The sequence below is a fragment of the Etheostoma cragini genome, chromosome 19 (assembly GCF_013103735.1).
Source record: "Etheostoma cragini isolate CJK2018 chromosome 19, CSU_Ecrag_1.0, whole genome shotgun sequence".
NCBI classification, from domain to species: Eukaryota; Metazoa; Chordata; class Actinopteri; order Perciformes; family Percidae; genus Etheostoma; species Etheostoma cragini.
The window spans coordinates 10,641,770-10,662,848 of NC_048425.1; the positions used below are offsets into that span (position 1 = coordinate 10,641,770).

General features: G+C 40.3%; 3 protein-coding genes across 6 annotated transcripts; all 3 read right to left on the reverse strand.

The window, feature by feature from the left end:
* Positions 1 to 6,755: 6,755 nt before the first annotated feature.
* On the reverse strand, positions 6,756 to 8,469 carry LOC117935233. The gene is made up of 5 exons (XM_034857369.1): positions 8,282 to 8,469; positions 7,827 to 8,168; positions 7,430 to 7,696; positions 7,292 to 7,326; positions 6,756 to 6,875 (listed from the first exon to the last, which is right to left on the reverse strand). The coding sequence occupies exons 1-5, from the start codon at positions 8,325 to 8,327 to the stop codon at positions 6,756 to 6,758; spliced, it is 810 nt and encodes a 269-aa protein (XP_034713260.1). The 5' UTR covers positions 8,328 to 8,469.
* Positions 8,470 to 11,612: 3,143 nt separating this feature from the next.
* On the reverse strand, positions 11,613 to 13,251 carry LOC117935234. Its single transcript, XM_034857370.1, has 5 exons — positions 13,156 to 13,251; positions 12,646 to 12,987; positions 12,258 to 12,395; positions 12,115 to 12,149; positions 11,613 to 11,732 (listed from the first exon to the last, which is right to left on the reverse strand). The coding sequence occupies exons 1-5, from the start codon at positions 13,199 to 13,201 to the stop codon at positions 11,613 to 11,615; spliced, it is 681 nt and encodes a 226-aa protein (XP_034713261.1). The 5' UTR covers positions 13,202 to 13,251.
* Positions 13,252 to 15,184: 1,933 nt separating this feature from the next.
* Positions 15,185 to 20,465, reverse strand: LOC117934845. 4 transcript variants are annotated; one of them, XM_034856879.1, is made up of 7 exons: positions 20,370 to 20,465; positions 19,867 to 20,208; positions 19,677 to 19,718; positions 19,462 to 19,572; positions 19,324 to 19,358; positions 17,233 to 17,338; positions 15,185 to 15,291 (listed from the first exon to the last, which is right to left on the reverse strand). In XM_034856879.1, the coding sequence occupies exons 1-7, from the start codon at positions 20,413 to 20,415 to the stop codon at positions 15,275 to 15,277; spliced, it is 699 nt and encodes a 232-aa protein (XP_034712770.1). In that variant the 5' UTR covers positions 20,416 to 20,465; the 3' UTR covers positions 15,185 to 15,274. The 4 variants fall into 4 exon arrangements, with proteins under 4 accessions (XP_034712770.1, XP_034712769.1, XP_034712772.1 ...); XM_034856878.1 differs by lacking the exon at positions 15,185 to 15,291 and having other exon boundaries at positions 17,161 to 17,338; XM_034856881.1 differs by lacking the exons at positions 15,185 to 15,291; positions 19,677 to 19,718 and having other exon boundaries at positions 17,161 to 17,338; positions 19,462 to 19,503.
* Positions 20,466 to 21,079: the final 614 nt, after the last annotated feature.

The following is a 21,079-nucleotide window of genomic DNA, read 5'->3' on the forward strand; positions in this document are numbered from 1 at the left end:
TGGTGCGTATGATCACAGCTCTGTAATGTCTGACTGTGCTCCAGGAAGGCTGCTCTCAACTTAAGAGGTGGAGTCTTTGACAACAAAGGATCGCCTCAAAAGATAAGACCAAGTTATTCTTGAGGTATTGTCCTATTAAGTTTGCCAGAGTAACGTTCAAACCAATTGAAACAAATTACAACAGATACATTTAGACCTTTATGGAAGAGGGTCAAACAAATCCACTAAGATTCAGAGGGAAGAGGGAAGTGAGGAAAAGTTAAACACTTATTCACACTTTTAAAACGTCATGATCAACTGCTGCTCTTTGGGGACATGCAGGCCGTTGTGTGAGGCGAGGTGACGATACTGATATAATATTTGTATATTATTTTAAACTACAAATAACATGTAAACTGTTATCAGAGATGGAAAGTAACAAAGTACAAATACTTCGTTAATGTACTCAAGTATATTTTTTAAGATACTTTTACTTTACTATTTATTTTTTTGCTGACTTTTTACTTTTACTCCTTATATTTTAACACAAATATCTGTACTTTCTACTCCTTACATTTGAAAAAATTGTCTCTTTACTTTAGATTTGTACAAAAGGTCGTCTATCAGGAGTGATTGTGAGTGCATGTTGGAGAATAGCGCGGACACGAGCCTCACACCGCGAGCGAGCGTGCACGCCACACGGGGAGAGAAAAGAGAAAGAAACTAGCTGTCTGGAGGATAATCAGCTGAGATTGTACTGTATATGTGTGTCTTTGAGAACTGTAAGTTGTATAACTTATATCGTCAGTTCATTTAAGCCTGTTGTTGTATTGGTCTATAGTTCCGGCACATTTAAAAGTTAGCTTGTTTTTGTTATTCACCTGTTACCTAGGTTACACCTGTTACCTAGGTTACACCTGGCTGTTGATTTGATATAATGGCGATTGTTGAACGTCCTTGCTCATTAAGATAATGTAATTAATAGTGGGTTTATTGTTATTATTTACTAGCATATATGATTCCTATGCATTGTGTATGGTAGCCTTTACAATTTTATTTTGCAGAGCTACCCCCCCCCATGTTTACACTGATGCTTGATTGTAATGAAGCATCAATAGAGAGAAGTTGTCTCCGTCGGTGTTTTAACAGACACACTTTGGGCCAAGTTGGAAACCAGAATCATCTTTAAATACAGTCCTAATCTAGTCTTCACTAAATTTAAAATAATTTCACTGGAGTCAGTTATTATTTTGCGTCATCAATACCAAATTGAATCTAACTGGATGGAAATATACACAGACTTCTCACAAAATCACAACTGAATTCATATATTGCTACTCAGTCAGAATCTTATTAACCTGGAGTCCCAGTCTCTGTCACAGTAAATAAGCTATATGTTTTATATATGTTTTAGACCTATTGGCAGGAATCCATTTAAAATGTAGCCAATGGCATATAAAGAATAAAGAGCCTTTTTTCCATGTCCACTGTAGTTTCTCAGCGTCTCTCTAGTAACATCTGTCTGGTCCAGGGAGCTTTGTGATTTGCAAGGCTACTTTTAATTTCCAAGCATCTACTTTGTTACTTTTACTTTGGTAAAATTAGAAGTACTGATTTGACTTCTTATTAGTAGTACTAGTATTTTTTTAACACAGTTTTCTGTACTTCTACTTGAGTACGGGAAGTGAGTACTTTTGCCATCTCTGACTGCTATACACATGCTATGATGTCAAATTGTTGTACGTATACTCTTATGTCTTTAGGAGAGAAAAGAATTAAAGCACAATGAAAAAAGAAGGTTGCACATTGTTTGTCCTTTTTGACAAATGGACGGACACTCCTCCTGTCCACACTCTGCAGATTAGTATGAAGTACATGGTTGAGCTCTCAATTTAAGAGGAGGAGTCTTTTGTTCTTGCTAATCTAGCTGTTGAAGTTAAAGTTGTCGATCCAGCGAACAAATGATCGCCTCAACAGATACAAGACCAAGTTATTCTTGAGGTTATTTCCTAGAAAATTGCCAGAGTAACATTCACACAAATTGAAACAATTTACAACAGATATCTACATCGAGGGCTTTATGGAAGACGGTCAAAACAAATCCACTAATACAGGCCTGGTGAACTTCAGTTGTGTAATCTGGGTGCAGCGTTTTTTTTTGTTGCATTTGTTTTTGGGGTTTGTGTGCTTTTCTTTTTGCATCGTTTCTGTATTTGGTTGTGTTGTGTGTAGTTGCATGCCGTTTGCTAAATGCTGTGCATCTTGGTCAATTTAATGAAGATGGTTTCTTAAATTGCTTGTATTTTGTCTATTTGCGTGTGTTTCATTAAGTTGCATCGCGTTGGCCCCTGTCAGCCACCGTACATACCACCCTACAACTGCAGCGGTTGATCAGTGACAAGTACCATCATTCATTGTCCATGGGAAGCAAATATTATGCTTCACAAAGCATGCTGGGATACCTGGAGTCATGGACCAAGATGGCAGAGCAACAGGAAACAGAAGCCCCAGAATTGCTGCTTGGAGGAAGCTGGCAGCTATTGTTGGGGAATCCTGGGGGTAAAAAAAGCAGCAGAGAGGAGCCAATAAGAGCTAGAATGAACTCTGTGTGTCTGTGTGTGTTTTGTCTATGCACAGATGACTCAGTGGGCGGACCCAGATTCATTCACTGTGTAGCTTTGATTGCCAAAATGCAGCTTCATTGTCTTTTTTTCTTTTAAGATGCACACAGTAAATGCTTTCATCTCTGGTTGTGCATGTGAGTTTGTAGTCTAAAATCAGATGTTGAAACAGTGTCAAAAGGGGTTGATAACTACTGTAAACTCATCAGGTAGCATCATTCTTGATCTTAGAACTTTTGATGTGTGTGGTTATGTGGGAACACCAGTCTTCCTGTGGTTGAGACTTTACTGTTGCCATTTGTTGCCTGCTGGTTAGCGTCTTTCCAAAACATCTAGCCGCAGATTGTCTTTTTTTCTCTACACAACAGAATCTAGGCCGGCGGTTTATTTATATTTTTAGACACAGTATCAACTTTAAAAGCGTGCTAAGACACCACTGCTGTCTCTTCCTGCCACACATGTGATGTGTATCTCACTCACTACTCCACTCTGTCACAATGGACAAAGTGACAGGAAGACTTTGAAAGGAAAACTAAAGAACAGGAAAGCAACAAAGATACTTTATCACAAAATCAGATTGGTTCTGGTGACCAGGGAGATAGTAACACTCCAAACGTTGTTTCACCATGATATGACATAGAAGTGGCCCTGTTTCAGGACTGGCATAATGAAATGAAGTGAAGTGGCAGTAAAGTCTCCAGAGTAACCAAGCTTGTCACTACCCAATGTCAGTCAAGTGCAGATTTGAGTTGTTTATGCATCACTTTGCGACAAGTAGCCTACAAGATGCTAACGAGAGACTTCTGTAATGTCAATATAGTTAAAATGGACCTACATAACAAGGTGTGTCCACTGCTGGCTACATTTTGGCAATCAAACACAACACAAGGCTGTCAGTTGAGTTGAGTTTTTTAAATGATTTCCATCCTATGTTGTTTGAAATGACACAAGTTTATCATTTTATGGATTTCACAAATTTCAGTATGACACGTTATGCTGTAAACATTTAAATCTGAGCATGTGCAACTCACAGCTCTTCTTTCATCAAGTAGTTACAGAGTTTTCTGCCATTAAAATCTTCATAAACTCCAAGATGGCAATGGATTTCTTCCTCCTTCACCAACTGGAGTGCTGCTCAGCAGCTCTGTGCTCAATGCTGCCACTGTTGGCCAGAAGCTGTACTGCAGTCATTTACAACTGATGGATGTGTTCATATTATGCTCATTTTCTTATAGCACCCACCCTACCATCCAGTGAGTATCTTTACTGACTCAGCTGTTTGGGAATCACCTAATAGAGGGTGTATGAGTATGTTGTCCACATACCAGTGGGAGGCTCCTAGCTCTCAGTTTAATGACACAGTCATATGGCTGTGCAGGCATGAGGCTGCATGAGCCAGATTACATGCACGCAGAGTGCAGATGTATAAAGGTAAAAGAGTAAAATGAGGGTGTAAATTGGACAGCTTTTGTTTAAAAAGTAGTACAGCTTTTACTGCTTTTGGTTTTAATGCCGAGAGCGGAAGGCCAGTCTTCTTGTGGCTTTCGCTTTAGTTGATACACAAAGTGTTAAAACCACAGTGGAAAATAACGAGGTGGGGGCACAACACTTGTTGTTACCCATAGTGTTTGTGCATGCAAACACAGCCAGGTCAGGAAGCTACCTCTTTGTATTTCTCACATACATATTCACTATGTCAGCATACTGTACAATAGAGACATTTAAAAAAAATAAAAAGTCAGTACATCCAAATAGAGAATCAACACAGTGTACCACACTGCAGACTTTCTTTAAACACAGTTCTGTTTCCTTCACTGGCTCCTCCTCCACCAAACCTCAAATGTTTGTTTTTTTACATCTTCTAATCAGATTGTGATCATGGAGAATAAAAATTTAATAAAAAAGACAGACTGAGAGAGAGATGCATGTGATAAGTGAAGCTAATTTCTAATGCAGACTACACAATCTTTGCCTATTTTAAAAATATTTTTTTTAAATGTGGGGCAAAACCTCATTGAATAGAAAAACCTTATTGCATAGAAACCAGGGGTTACTGTAAAACAAGATAACAATAAACTGTTCAACATGGCTTCAAAAACAGTGAAACTATAGGCACCAGTGATGTGAAATGTGTTTTAAAGTAGAACTACTCTTGGTTATTGAAAACAGCAAGTCATTTGGTGTTTGTGGTCATGGCTAAAGACTTCCTGTGATGGAACGCATACAGAACCTGTTTGGCACGGCAGGGCGCTCAGTTATTCTATCACTATTCAGTCTCTTCCACCCTACCCCTCCGGCAGACCATTAGGCTCTCTCCATATGAGAAAGTTTGACTTCATCATCGTCATCGGGTTGTCATATGATTTGGTGCTGAGAATAACCAAGTGTCAGTTACTGAGACTGCAGAGAAGAAGAGCTGTTATCGAGGTGAAGTTCTTCATTCCACGTTCAATTGTTTCACTGCAAAGAGTTTGTACCACTGAGCTCTTATAAAGAGGTTTATAAGAGCTGCCAATGCAATGCCTTTGCACATATTTAAGCTCAGAAACGTTTGGTTCTTGGAACATCGTATGTCATACACGTTAAAGCAACCTTACCTAATCCATAACAGTCTGGTATGTCATGAAACATGACAAGATCTTCTTCCAAGGACTGGCTCCCGTATAATAATGTTGTTAAAGGGTTCATTCACTCTGCATCTTTGTGTCAACGATTCAAAACCCAACATTATGGAGTTTTCCTGTTGATGCTCAAATCTGTCCTGGTGACATTCCATTAATTTACGTTTCCTTTTTGCCAGTTTGCCAAAATATTGGTTAACATTTGCTACAGTTGGATGGGATTTTTTTTTTCCACTAGAGTGATGGCAAGGGCAGGCAGTCAGTCAATCAGTCCACGTCTTGGGTCCAGACTAAAATATCTCAACAACTAGTATTGTCATGTTGTCATGTCATTGACTGATATTCATGATCCCCACAGGATGTAGCGTAATGACTGTAAAGATCCCCCTAGAACCACTGTGAGGTTATTGTTGGTGGTTTTAAGTCAGATATCTCAGCAACTGTTGGATGGGCTGCTATGAAACGTGATGTCCCCTAACACTGATACTGTGACCACGTTAGCATGCTAACGTACCTAGAGACGTAGATTATGAGACAACCACTTACTTAATCCAGAGGACTTGCCTACAAACATGAAGAAGTTGTATCAGGCCTCTCTGTATAGTTTTGAATGCAAATGATGACTTAGTGTACATAGATCAAACAGATCTATCTAAAATCAACAGAGGAAACACTGAGCATGCAATGGTGAAAAGCCTTCTGAATAAAAAAAAACTTCATAAATAGACACGTGCCATTACAAGCATTGCCTTGAATCGCCATGATTGCTGTCGGTGTCTGTGGTGCACCTGGTCAAAATTAGATATACAGTAGTAGTCTTCAGAGGATGAATCCCAATAGCACAGCAGCTGATGGATGGATTGGATTGAAATTGTATGACCCCTAATATAGATAGAGCAAGCTGAACAAGCTAGCCCAAAGCATTTCCTATATGACTTTCTTATTCCAGCTTACTTCCCTGCACTCTAGTGATACTGTTTCAGTGCACACATGTTAGCGACCTGTTGAGTATAACATGGAGAGCAGTGTACTCTGGCAAAAACGAAGCAGCTGCATCAGGCCTCTTTGCAGATGCTAGTGTCTAAATATAGCAGTTTCTTTTCCTCTTAAACAAGTAAGCTAGTATCACTGCTTCCTTTTATACTTTGTGTTGACTTCAGACACGTCATGATCTTTACCTCAGTTGTTCTCAGACCACACTGTGCTGTCTCTTCCTGTCAAACGAGTGATGTTTATCACTCACTCCTCCCTCCACAAAAACATCACACCATTTCACTTGCACTATAAATAACTTTGGCAGCCCTCAGTGTCCTTTCTGCTTCTTCCTCCATCACACATTAAGCATGCTCTTCTTCCTGTCATAGAAAATAAAAAAATGCACAAATGACCGAGAGACACATAAGCCAGTAAAAACAGAAACATTTCAAATTTATTTCTTCCACTTGCCACCCACACACAAAAACACAACAGCAGATTAGTGTAGCCTAATGAAACATCGGTCGCTCGGAGCTGCAGTTCCAGATGTTTCCTGACTCTAGCATACGGCATACACAACATGTGGGTCCAGCTCTCTCTCTGATGCTGGCCTACGGCTTCTTTCGGGTTGCGCCTTGAAATTTAGAGCTGCGTAGTTTAGTTCATCTGAGCCCAGATCCTGTAAATCAGAGTATTTAGAGTCACACACGGCATCACACACGTACCATTGCTGAGTTTGAAAACAATCTGTAAAATTGGTGGATTTGTTGGTAGTTTCAGTTTTTTTTTGTGGTTTTAGTTTAGCTAAGAACAAAAAATATTTTTAACAGAATCTCAGCTGCATTCCACAATTTAAATTTAAAATAGGAAAAATTGACAAAAATTAAACCTAGATTTTTCAAACACCATTTAGACATAGGACACATTGTATGACAAACGCTCATTAACATAACTCAGATTTCTCCATCTTACAGTGGTTATACCATTTTCTAACTAGCAGGAAGGCTACAAGTTCTCTTTCCTGACAAGATATCTTCTGGCTGAGCATCTTTAAAACCATAACACACAGTTTATACAAGTTAATGCCGGGTTCACCTGGTTTCTTTCTGGCTGCAGTTCTTCATTCACAGCTCAATGGGGAAAAGACAAAAGTCTCATTAGTTCATTATTACTGCTAAAATACTTTACGTTGGATTTTTCCATCATGTGTATCAAATTATAGATCAGCTGTACCTTTCTGAAGTCTCTTGATTTTGACAGCTAGATGATTGACCACTATCGTGAGGAAAACAGTCAGTACAATCAGAGCACCCAGGATCACGTTCTTGACCTTTGTCGTTCCATCAGACTCCTCTACAAGACAGAGGACAGAATTAGAGTCTGTTTTTAAAAACATGGTTGAGACTGAAATGATTGTCTCTCTGGTAACTTGCATAATCGAAAAAAGGAGAACCTTACGTTCAGTATTTAAATCCACGCCAAAATCAGATTCACCGTCACCTTTAAGACAAATAAATGATTTGGTTTCTTGTTTGTCTTTACGCTGTTTTCATACAACTGTGACAGTAAATGTGAGAAACTGTAAATATGATGAGAAACACAGATCTCTGAGGCTTAACTACAATCTTACCTTGAACTTTTAGATATATTGCATTGGAGATGACTGTATGTCCGTCCATGTAAAATCCACAGAACCACAGTCCAGAGTCAGATAACTCCACTCTCTTTATTTGAAGAAAGACAGTGGAGATGTTGGAGCTCATCTCAAATCTGTTTTGAAATCCATCACAGAACAAGGCTTTGCTATCAGACTGGTTCATAGAGGAGACGCAGCTGGGCTTGGTTCTTTTGATCGATCTGAACCATTCTGTCTGAGTTGGAGTTTTAGAAATGTTGGAGCACATCAGAGTGACGTCTCCACCAGACTGGACTTCCACAGTGTGAGACTCAGACGCTGAGACAGAGATCCAGCCTGAGACAAACAGCAGAGACAGAAAGAGAGTTATCCCTGAGTGTATAATGCAACAAATACTGGCAACAACAACAATATGTCAGTGCTGAAAATAACAAAGTGTCAGTACTTACTGAGACTGCAGAGAAGTAAATCTGTTACAAAGGTGAAGCTCCGCATTGTGCGTTTATATGTGTCACTGCAAGGATAGTTTGTACCGCTCTGCTCTTATAATGGAGTAAAGAGAGGCGGGGTGTGTTTTATCTTACCGCTCACAGCAAACTGCCAATGCAATGCCTTTGCACATACACATACCTAAGTTCCAGAACATTTGGTTCTTGGAACATTTTATTTTAACATTTTATATCTGTGTCTCCTGCAGTTATATACAGCCATCATATAAGTCACCCTCATGACCACCGACATGCCAAGTTGCACAGGACTGTGTGTATGACTGATTTAGTGAGACACAAATAAGACAGAAGTGCTAACAACCTTATGTTTCTACAGCTTTCACAACTGTTGATGCACGGAGCAGCCATGTTGGATTTTGAGCTTGGGGTACTGAGAGGTTGTCTGAGTTGCGAGCTCGGAAATACCAGGTCAGGGGGCGTGTTTGCAACCTCAACCTTCAAAAATCCGACTTCCGAGTACAAATGGGATGCACTATTGGCGCTTACCCACTGCCATTTATCAGCTTGGCTCAACTCAACCATGGTGCCCCATCCTCCTTTTTCTATTGCAGATTTAGTAACGCCTCATGTGTGCGGCGAGCTTGTCCGGTCGTCTTAGCGCCACTGCAGGAAACTGCCGTGACCTATTGCGACAAACCCAGAAAGTCGAAAATGTGTTGGTTTTGTTTCTGTTGCCACAACCAGAAGAGAAATTTTCTTTCAAAGGAAGTTGGAGGGGGCAAAAACCAACAGCTGGCTAAACTATTTAAACCCAGCGGGCATGGCACTGTCACTAGCAGTGATGACGCAGTGCTTAGTGACAATTCTCTCCAACCAATCAGTAGGCTTTCTAGTCACCTTTTAGTATCGCCTCAGCTCACTTGGAACCTCGACGGAGAAAAAGTACCTGTTGCAAGATACCAGGGACTTTTTTTTCATAATGGAAACCAAAAAAAGACGAGTAGAGGCGAGTTGAGCAGTCTAGTTTAACGTCCACATTCAGCTTTATGCTGCGGTTTGACTTCTTGATCATGAGAATTCCTATTCCAGCTTACTTAAAGTTTGTACATTTCATTAAATCTTATGTGTGATAAATGCTGTTTATGTCAATATCTAACAAACTCAAATGTATATGTATATAAAAGCACGCATAGAAATGTATAAAAAATTTTTTTTGCAGTTTAGAATCAAATCTGTGGCCTCGGAATTGGAATTGAATTGAATCGTGAGGTGCAAATTAATTCCCACCCCTGTAAAGCACCTTTACCTAATTCATAACAGTCTGGTAGGACATGAAATGTGACAACCAAGGACTGGCTCCCACACAATAATGTTGTTAAGGGGTTTATTCACTCTGCATCTTTGTGTCAACGATTCAAAACCCAACATTATGGAGTTTTTCTGGTCCTGCTCAAATCTGTCCTGGTGACATTCTATTACTTTATATTTCCTTTTTTGCCAATTTGCCAAAATATTGGTTAACATTTGTTAAACTTGGATGGGATGTTTGTTCTACTAAAGTGATGGCAAGGGCAGTCAGTCAGTCAGTCAGTCCACGTCTTGGGTCCAGACTAAAATATCTCAACAACTAGTATTGTCATAAAATTGTCATGTCATTGTCAGATATTCCCGGTCCCCACAGGATGTAGCCTAATGACTGTAAAGATCCCCCGGCTCTTCCTCTAGAACAACTGTGAGGTTACTATTTGTGGTTTTAAGTCAGATATCTCAGCAACTGTTAGATGGGCTGCTATGAAACGTGATGTCCCCTAACACTGATAGTGTGACCATGTTAGCATGGAGGCACTAACATGGCCGTGGACTAGTTTAACATCACCATTTTCCTTTAGGCTGCCATTTGAGCTGCAGATTTTTAAAAAAATGAAGCAGTTGTATCTGGCCTCTCTGTTCAGGGAGTTTATGTAAAGAGATGATGTGAGCAATTGTACAGCTAGTTAATTGTTGGCTTCGGACACTTCCTGATCTTTACCTCAGTTGTTCTCAGACCACACTGTGCTGTCTCTTCCTGTCAAACAAGTGATGTTCATCACTCAGTCCTCCCTCCACACACCATTTCCCTCGCCCTCTAACTAAGTCTGGCAGTTATCAGTGTCCTTTCTGCCTCTCCCTCCATCACACATTAAGCTTGCTCTTTTTCCTCTCAGACAAAATAAGAAAGACGGACTTTGACCAAGAGACAGACAGAAAGAAACAAAAGACTGCACATACAGAGACATTATTCTACACTGAATCACACACGTACTGTTGCTGAGTTTGTCACAAAAATCTTTGAATTTTGTGGATTTATTGGTAGTTATTAGCAGTTTTAGTTTAGCTAAGAACAAACATGACTTGTTCTTTTTTTTTTTTATTATCTTTTGGGCATTTTAGGTCTTTATTTTGACAGGACAGCTGAAAACATGAAAGGTCTCAGACGCATGAAAGCTGCGTCGAGGGGTAAGCCTCTATATATGGGCGCCTGCTCTACCAACCGAGCGATCTGGGCGCTCAGACATGACTTTTGATAGAATCTCAGCGGCGTAGCACAATTTAACAACAAAACCTATGAAAATTAAACCTAGGTTGTTTAAACACCATTTAGAAACAGTATAGGGCACATTATATGACAAATGCTCATCAACATAACTCATGTTGCTGCATCTTACAGTGGTTGTATTTATTTTTCAAATTACCAATTTCTAACTAGCTGGAAGGCTACGTGTTGTCTTTCCTGACAAGATATCTTCTGGCTGAGCATCTTTTAAACCATAACACACAGTTTATATAAGTTAATGCCGGGTTCACCTGGTTTCTTTCTGGCTGCAGTTCTTCATTTACAGCTCAATGGGTAAAAGATAAAAGTCTCATTAGTTAATTATTACTGACCATAAACTTTGCAATGGATTTATTCATCATGTGTATTAAATTATGTGTTATATCAGCTGTACCTGTCTGAGGTATACTGATTTTAACAGTCAGAACAATGGTGACAATAAAGAGGAAAACTGTCAGAACAGTCAGAGCACAGTCTGGCAGTTATCAGTGTCCTTTCTGCCTCTCCCTCCATCACACATTAAGCTCGCTCTTTTTCCTCTCAGACAAAAGAAGAAAGACGGACTTTGACCCAGAGAGCGACAGAACGAAACAAAAGACTGCACATACAGAGACATTGTTCTAGATTTATTTTTTGGGCAGTAACACACACAAACTATCCACAGATAAAAACACATAGGCAGATTGTCATAATGAAGCATCGGTCACTCGGAGCTGCAGTTCCAGATGTTTCCTGACTCTAGCATACAGCATACACAACATGTGGCTCCAGCTCTCTCTCTGATGCCGGCCTGCGGCTTCTTTTGGGTTTTGCCTGGAAATTTAGAGCTGCGTAGTTCAGTTCATCTGAGCCCAAATCCTGTAAATCAGAGTATTCAGAGTCACACACTGAATCACACACGTACTGTTGCTGAGTTTGCCAAAAATCCGTAAAATGTCTGGGTAGTTTCACAAAGGAATTGTTTAAACTAAAACGAATGTTAACCACAGCTTAGCTGAGAACAAACATGCTTTGGAATATAATCAATTTAAATCAAAACTAAAACAAACTCAGTTTAATGAATAAGCAAACGTTGTTACTACTACATTAGGACATCATGTAGGCCACATTGTATGACAACCTAAAATTGCCACACTACAGTGGTTCTTGGCTACATGTTCTCTTTCCTGACAAGATATCTTCTGGCTGAGCATCTTTTAAACCATAACACACAGTTTATATATGTTAATGCCTGGTTTACCTGGTTTCTTTCTGGCTGCTGTTCTTCAATCACAGCTCAATGGGGAAAAGAAAAAAGTATCATTAGTTAATTATTACTGACCATAAACTTTGCATTGGATTTATTCATCATGTGTATTAAATGATATATTTTATCAGCTGTACCTGTCTGAGGTCTACTGATTTTAACAGTCAGAACAATGGTGACTATAAAGAGGAAAACTGTCAGAACAGTCAGAGCACCCAGGATCACACTCATGAGGTTTGTCATTCCATCAGACTCCTCTAGGTTAATGGTAGAGTCTGTTTTTAAAAGAGACGGTTAAGATTGAAATGACTAGCTCTGTGGTTACTTGCACAGTGAAAAAGAAGAAGCTTACGCTCAGTATGTACCATCAGATCAACTGTTATCTTTAAAATATACACAGTAGCCTATGAATGAAATAATTCGACATGGATTGATTTCTTGTTCGTCTTTATGCTGTTTTCATAGTCTGTGACAAAACGTGTGAGATACATTAATATGATGAGAAAAGGAGATCTACAATCTTACCTTGAACTTTTAGATGTGTTGCATTGACAATGACTGTATGTTTATCTATGAAGATTCCACAGAAATACAATCCAGAGTCAGATAACTCCACCATCTTGATTTTAAGAAAGACAGTAGAGATGTTGGAGCTCATCTCAAATCTGTTTTGAAATCCATCACAGTAGGAAGCATTGCTATCATGTGGGTAAAGAGTGGAGATGCAGCTGGGCTTCTTTATGTTGATCACCCTGAACCATTCTGATGTCGTTGGAGTGCTGGAAATGTTGGAGCACATCAGAGTGACGTCTCCACCAGACTGGACGTCCACAGTGTGAGACTCAGAAGCTGAGACAGAGATCCAGTCTGAGACAAACAGCAGAGACAGATAGAGAGTTTTTCTTGAGCGGATAATGAAGCACCTACTGTATTAATGCAACAACAATAATTCAGTTCCATTTTTGAAAATTGATATTCTGGTGGGTTATTTGTTAGATGATGTGGTGCTGAGAACAACCGAGTATTGATACTTACTGAGGCTGCAGAGAAGTAGAGATGTTATCAAGGTGAAGGTCCTCATTGTGTGTTTAAACGTTTCACTTCAAAGAGGTTGTTCCGCTGAGCTCTTTCAAAGGACTTTAAAGAGGCGGGGTGTCTTTAGATTATCTTGTTGCTCAGACCAACCTGTCAATGGAATGCCTTTGAACCTATTTAAATTCCAGAACGTTTTGTTTTTGTGCACATCTTGTGATAACTCATACACTAGCATGGACCAGGCAACATCATTGTTTTAGTTAAAGATTTAATGAACATTATGAATGTGAAGATGTGTTCATAGCTGTGGATTGCTGGTTTGGGAGGATGTATGATAACCGGCGGGGGAGACTCAGAGTGGGGGTTCCGTCTCGGATAGTTTACAGACCCTCAGACGGTACCTAGATGAGACATGGGAGGTGTGCAACGGGATGAACAGGAAGGGGTGATGGGGAAGATGGATGGATGGATGAATGGGAGGGAAAGGGAGGGTGGGGGCGAGCAATCAGAGACACACAAGGCTGGCTGTGCAGCACGATGTAGGTTTGTCAGGGGATTAGAGTTGTGGTTAAGGCGTGGCACTGCTCCCGAATCTAAGTTAACAAATATCAAATTGTTAAAGGGTTCGTTCACTCTTCATCTTTGTGTCAAAGGATCAAAGCCCAACTTTATGGAGTTTTCCTGTTGATGCTCAAATCTGTCCAGGGGACATTCCATTAATGATATACATACCATAACAAGCATTGTTTTTTTTCACACAGATAGTCATGGTCCCCAGAAGATGAAGACTTGTGACTGTAGAGATCATCTAAACTCTTCTCTAGCACCACTGTAAGGTTGACTTTGCTGGTTTTAAGTGAGTATCAACTGTCGGATGTTGCTATGAAACGTGATGACCCTAACATGGATACTGCGACCATGTTAGCTTGCTAACGTACTTATAGCTCAAAGCATCTACATACAGCCTCACAGAGTCACTAACATGGCTGTGGACTCTTTATAGTGCACAATAGTACTTTACGAGGCAGATTTATCATTGTGGGTAAGCCTTAGCCAGGTTAGCCATTGTCAGGATTACACTGTTGATGCACGGAGCAGCCGTGTTGGATTTTGATCTTGGGGTTCAAGTCACCCCCGTCGGTCACTATAGCAGTGATGACGCAGTGATGACCCCCCCCCCCCAGTGATTAGAGACAATTCTCTCCGATCAATCAGTAGTGTGCAGGTTTTCACGTCCCCTTTTAGTATTGCCTCAGCTCGCTTGGAACCTCGACGGAGGTGACACTAAAAAAGTACCTGTTGGGACGTACCAGGGACTTTTTTTTCGCAATGGAAAACCAAAAAACGCGAGTAGAGTCGAGTAGAGCAGATACCATGTAATGGAACCTCGTCATATTAGTCTAGTTAAACGTCCCCATTCGGTTTTATGCTGCTGTTTAGCTCTTGATCATGACAATACCTATTCCAGTTTACGTTTCTACACTCTAGTGGAACTATTTCGGTGAACAGCTCTCCACATCCGGGAACCTGATAACTCAGAGTGCAGACTATGGCTGAGTAGTTGCATCAGGCCAATCTGTTCAGTTTTGAATGCAAATGTTGACGTAATGTATGAAGGTAAACTAGCTAAGTGAGTTCATGTAAAGTAAGGATGCGTGGGGTAATTTAACTGTGTCAGAGATTGCTAAACATGTTTTAAGGGAGTATTGTCTGTGTTCTGTGAGAAAAGCAGGTGTACAGCTAGTTTCATTTTGTCATTAACCACTAAGCTAGTATCTCGGCTTCCTTTCATAATATCCCCAGAGAATTGACCACAGACACGACATGATCTACAGCTCAGTTGTTCTCAGACCACACTGTTCTGTCTCTTCCTGTTCATCACTCACTTTTTCCTCCACAGACCATCACACCATTTCACTCGGTCAATGAATAACTCTGGCAGCCATTGCTTCTGCCTCTTCCTCCATCACCAGACAGTAAATACAGAAACATTATTCACAATAATTATTTTGGCAATCAACTCCTCACACTCATTATCTACGCACAAAAACACATCAGCAGATTCATTTAATTAAGCATCAGTGTCATTCTGAGCTGCAGTTCCAGATGTTTCCTGAGTCTATCTGGTGGCAGCATCTACCACTAGGGCTTTTTATCATTTTTGTCAAAGTTTCGTGAAAATTGGTGCTACATTTGGATGGAATGTTTTGCCCACTAAGGCGATGGCAATGCCAGTCAGTCAAAGGTCCACCCCTAGGGTCTAGACTACAACATATCATGAAATATGGAGGGTTGTGACATTTTGAGACCACAGCATATCATGAAATATGGAGGGTTGTGACATTTTGTAGAGATATTCATGATCCTCAGAGGAGGAAGCATAATGACCTTATAGCGGTTTTCCACTGCTGGTAACAGCTCGACTTTGCCTTGTCTCTACTTGACTCGACGCATTGTGTGTCCGTTTTCCATTGCAGATAAGTACCACCTCATGCTGAAAAAACTATTTACCATTAAACACGGTGGTCCTTGTTTAGGACACCCCACCCCTCCAAGTGATTAGAGATGATTCACTCCGACCAATTAGTAGTCTGCAGGTTTTCACGTTACCTTTTGGTATCGCCTCAGCTCGCTTGGAACCTTAACTGAAATAGTACTAAAAAAAGTACCTATTAGCAGGTACCAGGGACTTTTTTTGTAATGGAAAACCAAAAAAGGTAAGGCAAGTCGAGTAGATACATGCAGTGGAAAAACGCCATTAGAGATCCCCCGACTCTTCCTCTAGCACCACTGTGAAGTTGACATACGTGGTTTTACGTGAGATCTCAGCAACTGTTGGATGAATTGCTATGAAATGTGACGTCCCCTAACACTGATACTGTGACCATGTTAGCATGCTAACAATGCTCACAGTAACTTAAAGGTAACCTGTCACACATATTTCATTACTTTGTGGTAATGTCAAATTCTTTACCATTGACTATACAACATCTTTTGGGAAATAAATGCCTTGGTTACCTTGTTTCCAGCCATTCTATTGTGGTATAGAAAGTCCCCGGGAAGACTCAACTCCAACAGACAATTCTCATTAATATTCAACGAGATAAGCTGCTTGACTCTGATTGACTCTGATGCTGACAGATGCTAGCCAATGAGAGCCTGGCTATCAGTATCCTTTACCCAGACAAGCTCATGAATTGTAATGAGCTCAGGCTACATGACATCAGACTGTGCAGCTTTTGTAATTGGCCTGATTTCCCTGCTTATTTAAATGGCTAGAGCTGACCGAGGAAGAAGCACTTCATTTACATATTCACAACATAACACAAACGCACATGGACCTTAACATATTTCAAAAAATGCAAGTAAAAATGGTTTTATTTGGCAGGGCACCTTTAAAGCATCTCATGGTCTAAATACAGCCTCAGAGGCAATGACAAGACTGTGTATTTTACGCTGCTGTTTGTGCGCTTGATGATGAGACATCCACTCAAGCATACTTCCCTGCACTCTAGTAAAACTATTTAAGTTAACATCTCTCAAAATCAGGAACCTGATAGAAGCAGTGGCATCAGGCCTTTCTGTTCAGTTTTTAATAAAAATGTTGACGTAGCGTACGAAGATGAAGTAGTTAAGTAAGTTTGTTAAGGTGATGATGAGTGGAGTGATTTAACAGTGTCAGAGATGGATATACTTTGGAGGTACATGTTCTAAGGGAGCAGCGGTACTGTACAGCAGTTTAATGTAGTCATAAACAAGCAGGCTAGTTTCACTTCTTTTTTTACTTTGCACAGAGCTTTGACCTCAGACACCTCACGGTCTTCACCTCAGTCGTGCTCTGTAACCGTGCCGTCTCTTCCTGTCAAACAATAACTCTGGCAGCCATCAGTGTCCTTTCTGCCTCTTCCTCCATCACACATTAAACATGCTTGTTTTCCTCTCAGACAAAATAAGAAAGAGGGACACTTTGACCGAGGGAGAGAGAGAGAGAGAGACATAAGACAGTAAAAACAGAAGTGTCAGTGTCACTCAGAGATGCAGTTCCAGATGTTTCCTGAGTCTATCTGGTGGCAGCATACACAACATGTGGCTCCAGCTCTCTCTCTGATGCAGGCCTGCGGCTTCTTTTGGGTTTCGCCTGGAAATTAAGAGCTGCGTAGTTCAGTTCATCCGAGACCAGATCCTGTAAATCAGAGTATTCAAAGTCACAGTGATCACACCCACTCTGTAGTGTTTTTGGCAGTCCAACAAAGGAATTGTTTAAACTAAAATGAGTGTTGGGCACAGTTTAGCTAAGAAAAAACATGCTTTTAAATAGAATTACAGATGGGTTGTGCAATTTAAAGAGCCCCGGTTATCCTCCTTTTCAGCATCACATTAGTACTCTTGGTGTCTACTAGAATGTTTTTTCATGCTTTGATGGTCCAAAAACATTGTTTTGCATAATGCTCAATGCTGCAGTTTCTCTCTCTGAAACACCCTCTCTAAGCTCTTGGCCCGCCTTCCCAAAAAGCCCAGTCTGCTCTGATTGGTCAGCTGGCCCTCTCTGTTCTGATTGGTCCACCAAATTCAAACAAGCCGCTGGGTGGGGTGGCAGCACCTAGGTAAAACCCATTTGAAAAACTGGGCTGGCATTCTCAATCTGTGACATCACTTATCAAGGAATGTGGGTGAGGCATTTTAGGCAGTTGAGAAAAAGGACTGTCTGTGGAAGAGAAGGCTTTAGAGTGAAATGTGTTTTTTTTGTACATTATGCATCAATTAGGTACACAAAAACTACATAACACACTAAAAAACAGGAAAAAAACAAAAAAGCATAACAGGGGCCCTTTAAATTGATTGTTAAAACTCATGAGACATAGGTTACAGATCTAAAATTGCTACACATTACAGTGTTAAATCTTGATTTCAAAATAGTTTTGATGTGATTTTCTAACAGTTTGTTGATTGTAACTCTGTGCAACTGGCTTGGCAAAAAGGCCAAGCCACTTGCATAGGCCAAAATTCCTTTAAATTGAGCTGATGGGGCATTTTCATTTGTTTGGGCCTACACATCCTCATACAGAAAAGGTTGAGTGTCAAAGACTCCCGAAACAACACATACAGTCAAACTTTTCTGTTTACTGCCACACAGGGGCAGTTTAATCATGTGCTCATATTATATAATTTTTGGCTTTTCATCCTTCCTTGTTATATATATTTTTGTGCCAGAAAAAGTCCAAATTTCACCCCAAAGGGAATTACTATCTTCCAAAGAAAACACTGTTCACAAACTGCCCCAAACATCTCTATTGTAGTCCAGCCTTTACTTCCGTGACAAACACACATCATTTTGCATCATTTGCGTCACACACGTAATAATGCTCGCCCAGCTCCTAGCGTGGCACGCCCTCAAACCATGCTAGCTTGCTTGTCGGGTCCCGCATTACTCTGCTTCAGACTGGCTAGCAGTGTTAATCCAGCTACTGCACATGCGAGACTCCCAACAAAGATGGAACAGAAGTGAGATGCTTCACTCTGTAGCTAAAATGGAGAGCTCAACACACAGAGGGAAAAGAGGAGCTGCAGCTATGGGCAGTAAAACAGAAATGTTTTTTTGAAAATGAACCCATGTAAAGCAGTTCTGATATAACCTCTAAATACTACTCTAAATATGAACCTTAAAATGAGCATAATATGAGGTCTTTACTGTAATAGGTGCAGTTTGAAACACATAGTAATCATTGTGAAAAGTGAGTAGTTTATAGGCAGCGCAAATACATAGTTAGGGTTAGTAGAATATCAGGCGTTGGTTTAAAATATGGCGCTTAAAACTGCTAAAATTGCAGAAAGGACTAAAACTCTGGTAATTCAAAATGACAGTTAACTTTTGGTTGGACAAGGGAGTGTGTTTGTCCTGACGCAGAATTTCGCGCTTCTATACATTGTCACCTTACTTCCTCTTTTGCTCTGGCGATAGTTACTCCAGCCATGAGGTGGTCGCCTAACAAGAAACCTAATTGTGGGACATGATGAGCTGCTTGCATAATCGACCTAAATCTTTTTGTGGGTGAGGAGGGGCTGGGTTCAGATGGTCTAACAAATAATTTTTCATGTATTTGTATGCATTTTTAAAACCATGCACGCACACACACACACACAGTTTATATAAGTTAATGCTGGGTTCACCTTGTTTCTTTCTGGCTGCTGTTCTTCAATCACAGCTAAAAAGAAAAATCATTAAGTTGTATTAGTTTATAATTATTATTGTACATATTCTTTGCTTTGGATTTAAGCATCATCTGTATCAAATTAGACCAGCTGTACCTGTCTGGAGTTTCCTGATTTTAACAGCCAGAACAATCACGACTATAGTGAGGGAAACAGTCAGAGCACCCAGGATCACACTCATGACGTCTGTCATTCCATCAGACTCCTCTACAAGTCAAAAGACAGAATTAGAGTCTGTTTATAAAAGAGATGCTTTTGATTTAAATGACTGGTTCTGTGGAAACTTGCACAGTGAAAAAGGAGAACCTTACGTTCAGTCTTTGAATCCACTCCAAAATCAGATTCACTGTTACCTTTTAAAAAGACAAAAAGTGAAATACTTTGACACGTATTGGTTTCTTGTTTGTCTTTATGCTGTTTTCATACGACTGCGAGAATACATGTGAGATATTGTGTAAATGTGATGAGAAACAGATCTCTAAAGCTTAACTACAATCTTACCTTGAACTTTTAGATATGTTGCATTGGCGATTACTGTATGTCCGTCTTTGTAAAATCCACAGAAATACAGTCCAGAGTCAGATAAATCCACTCTCTTGATTTGAAGAAAGACAGTAGAGATTTTGGAGCTCATCTCAAATCTGTTTTGAAATTCATCACAGAGCGAGGCTTCGCTATCAGACCCGTACATAGAGGAGACGCAACTGGGCTTGTTTCTGTTGATCAGTCTGAACCATTCTGTCTGAGTTGGAGTTTTAGAAATGTTGGAGCACATCAGAGTGACGTCTCCACCAGACTGGACGTCCACAGTGTGAGACTCAGAAGCTGAGACAGAGATCCAGCCTGAGACAAAAAGCAGAGACAGAAAGAGATTTATTCCTCATCAAAGAAACTTCTAAACTTGTAAAATACTAAGTCATTGAGTGTTAAAAATAATGGTGGGTTACTGGATAACAACATGCAAATAAATTCGCTGCTCAGACTAATTCATTACCAGTACTTACTGAGGCTGCAGAGAAGTAACGCTGATATTAAGGTGAAGCTCCTCATTGTGCGTGTAGCTCTGCAACAGCAATGGCACTCTAAATCAGTGTAAAGGGGCTTTTATGGTTAAGGGGCGGAGTATTAGGTAATGCAAGGAAGCTCAACTCTCCCCCCCCCCCCTGATATCTGTACCAATGACAATTTCAGTCAAAGCATGCCTCAAATAATTTCAGACGGCACAAGTTACTATTCTTCCTGATGAGCTTTGTTTTTGTGGAAGGAGTCACCTAATCAGTCACAGCAGCTCAGATGGTCAGACATGCACGTTGGTTGTGATTCATGCATATTGAAGAATGCAATTAAACGCCAAGGTGGACAGTAAAGCAAATGTATCTGACCCATCCTGGCCATGTCGTTTTTCCAGTCTAAATTGAGAGTCAGTCTTCCATTATTGCGTCATTACCTGACTTTTTGGCATTTCTGAAGCTGCTAGGTGTGAATAGTAGTCAGCGTTGACAGAGCCGAGGTGTATTTCCCCAAATTGACAAAGCTGGGTGTTGACCACATACAGTATGTAGAACAAAGTCTGTCACTTTAAGTACACAGCGTTTCTTTTATCAGATTAGAGAGCCACTGTGCAAGCACACACCACCATTTTCACTATTCTCGTATAATCAGTTTACTTCTGCCAACCACATATGTTCCACTCAGCTCTCTGTCTAAAAAAAAA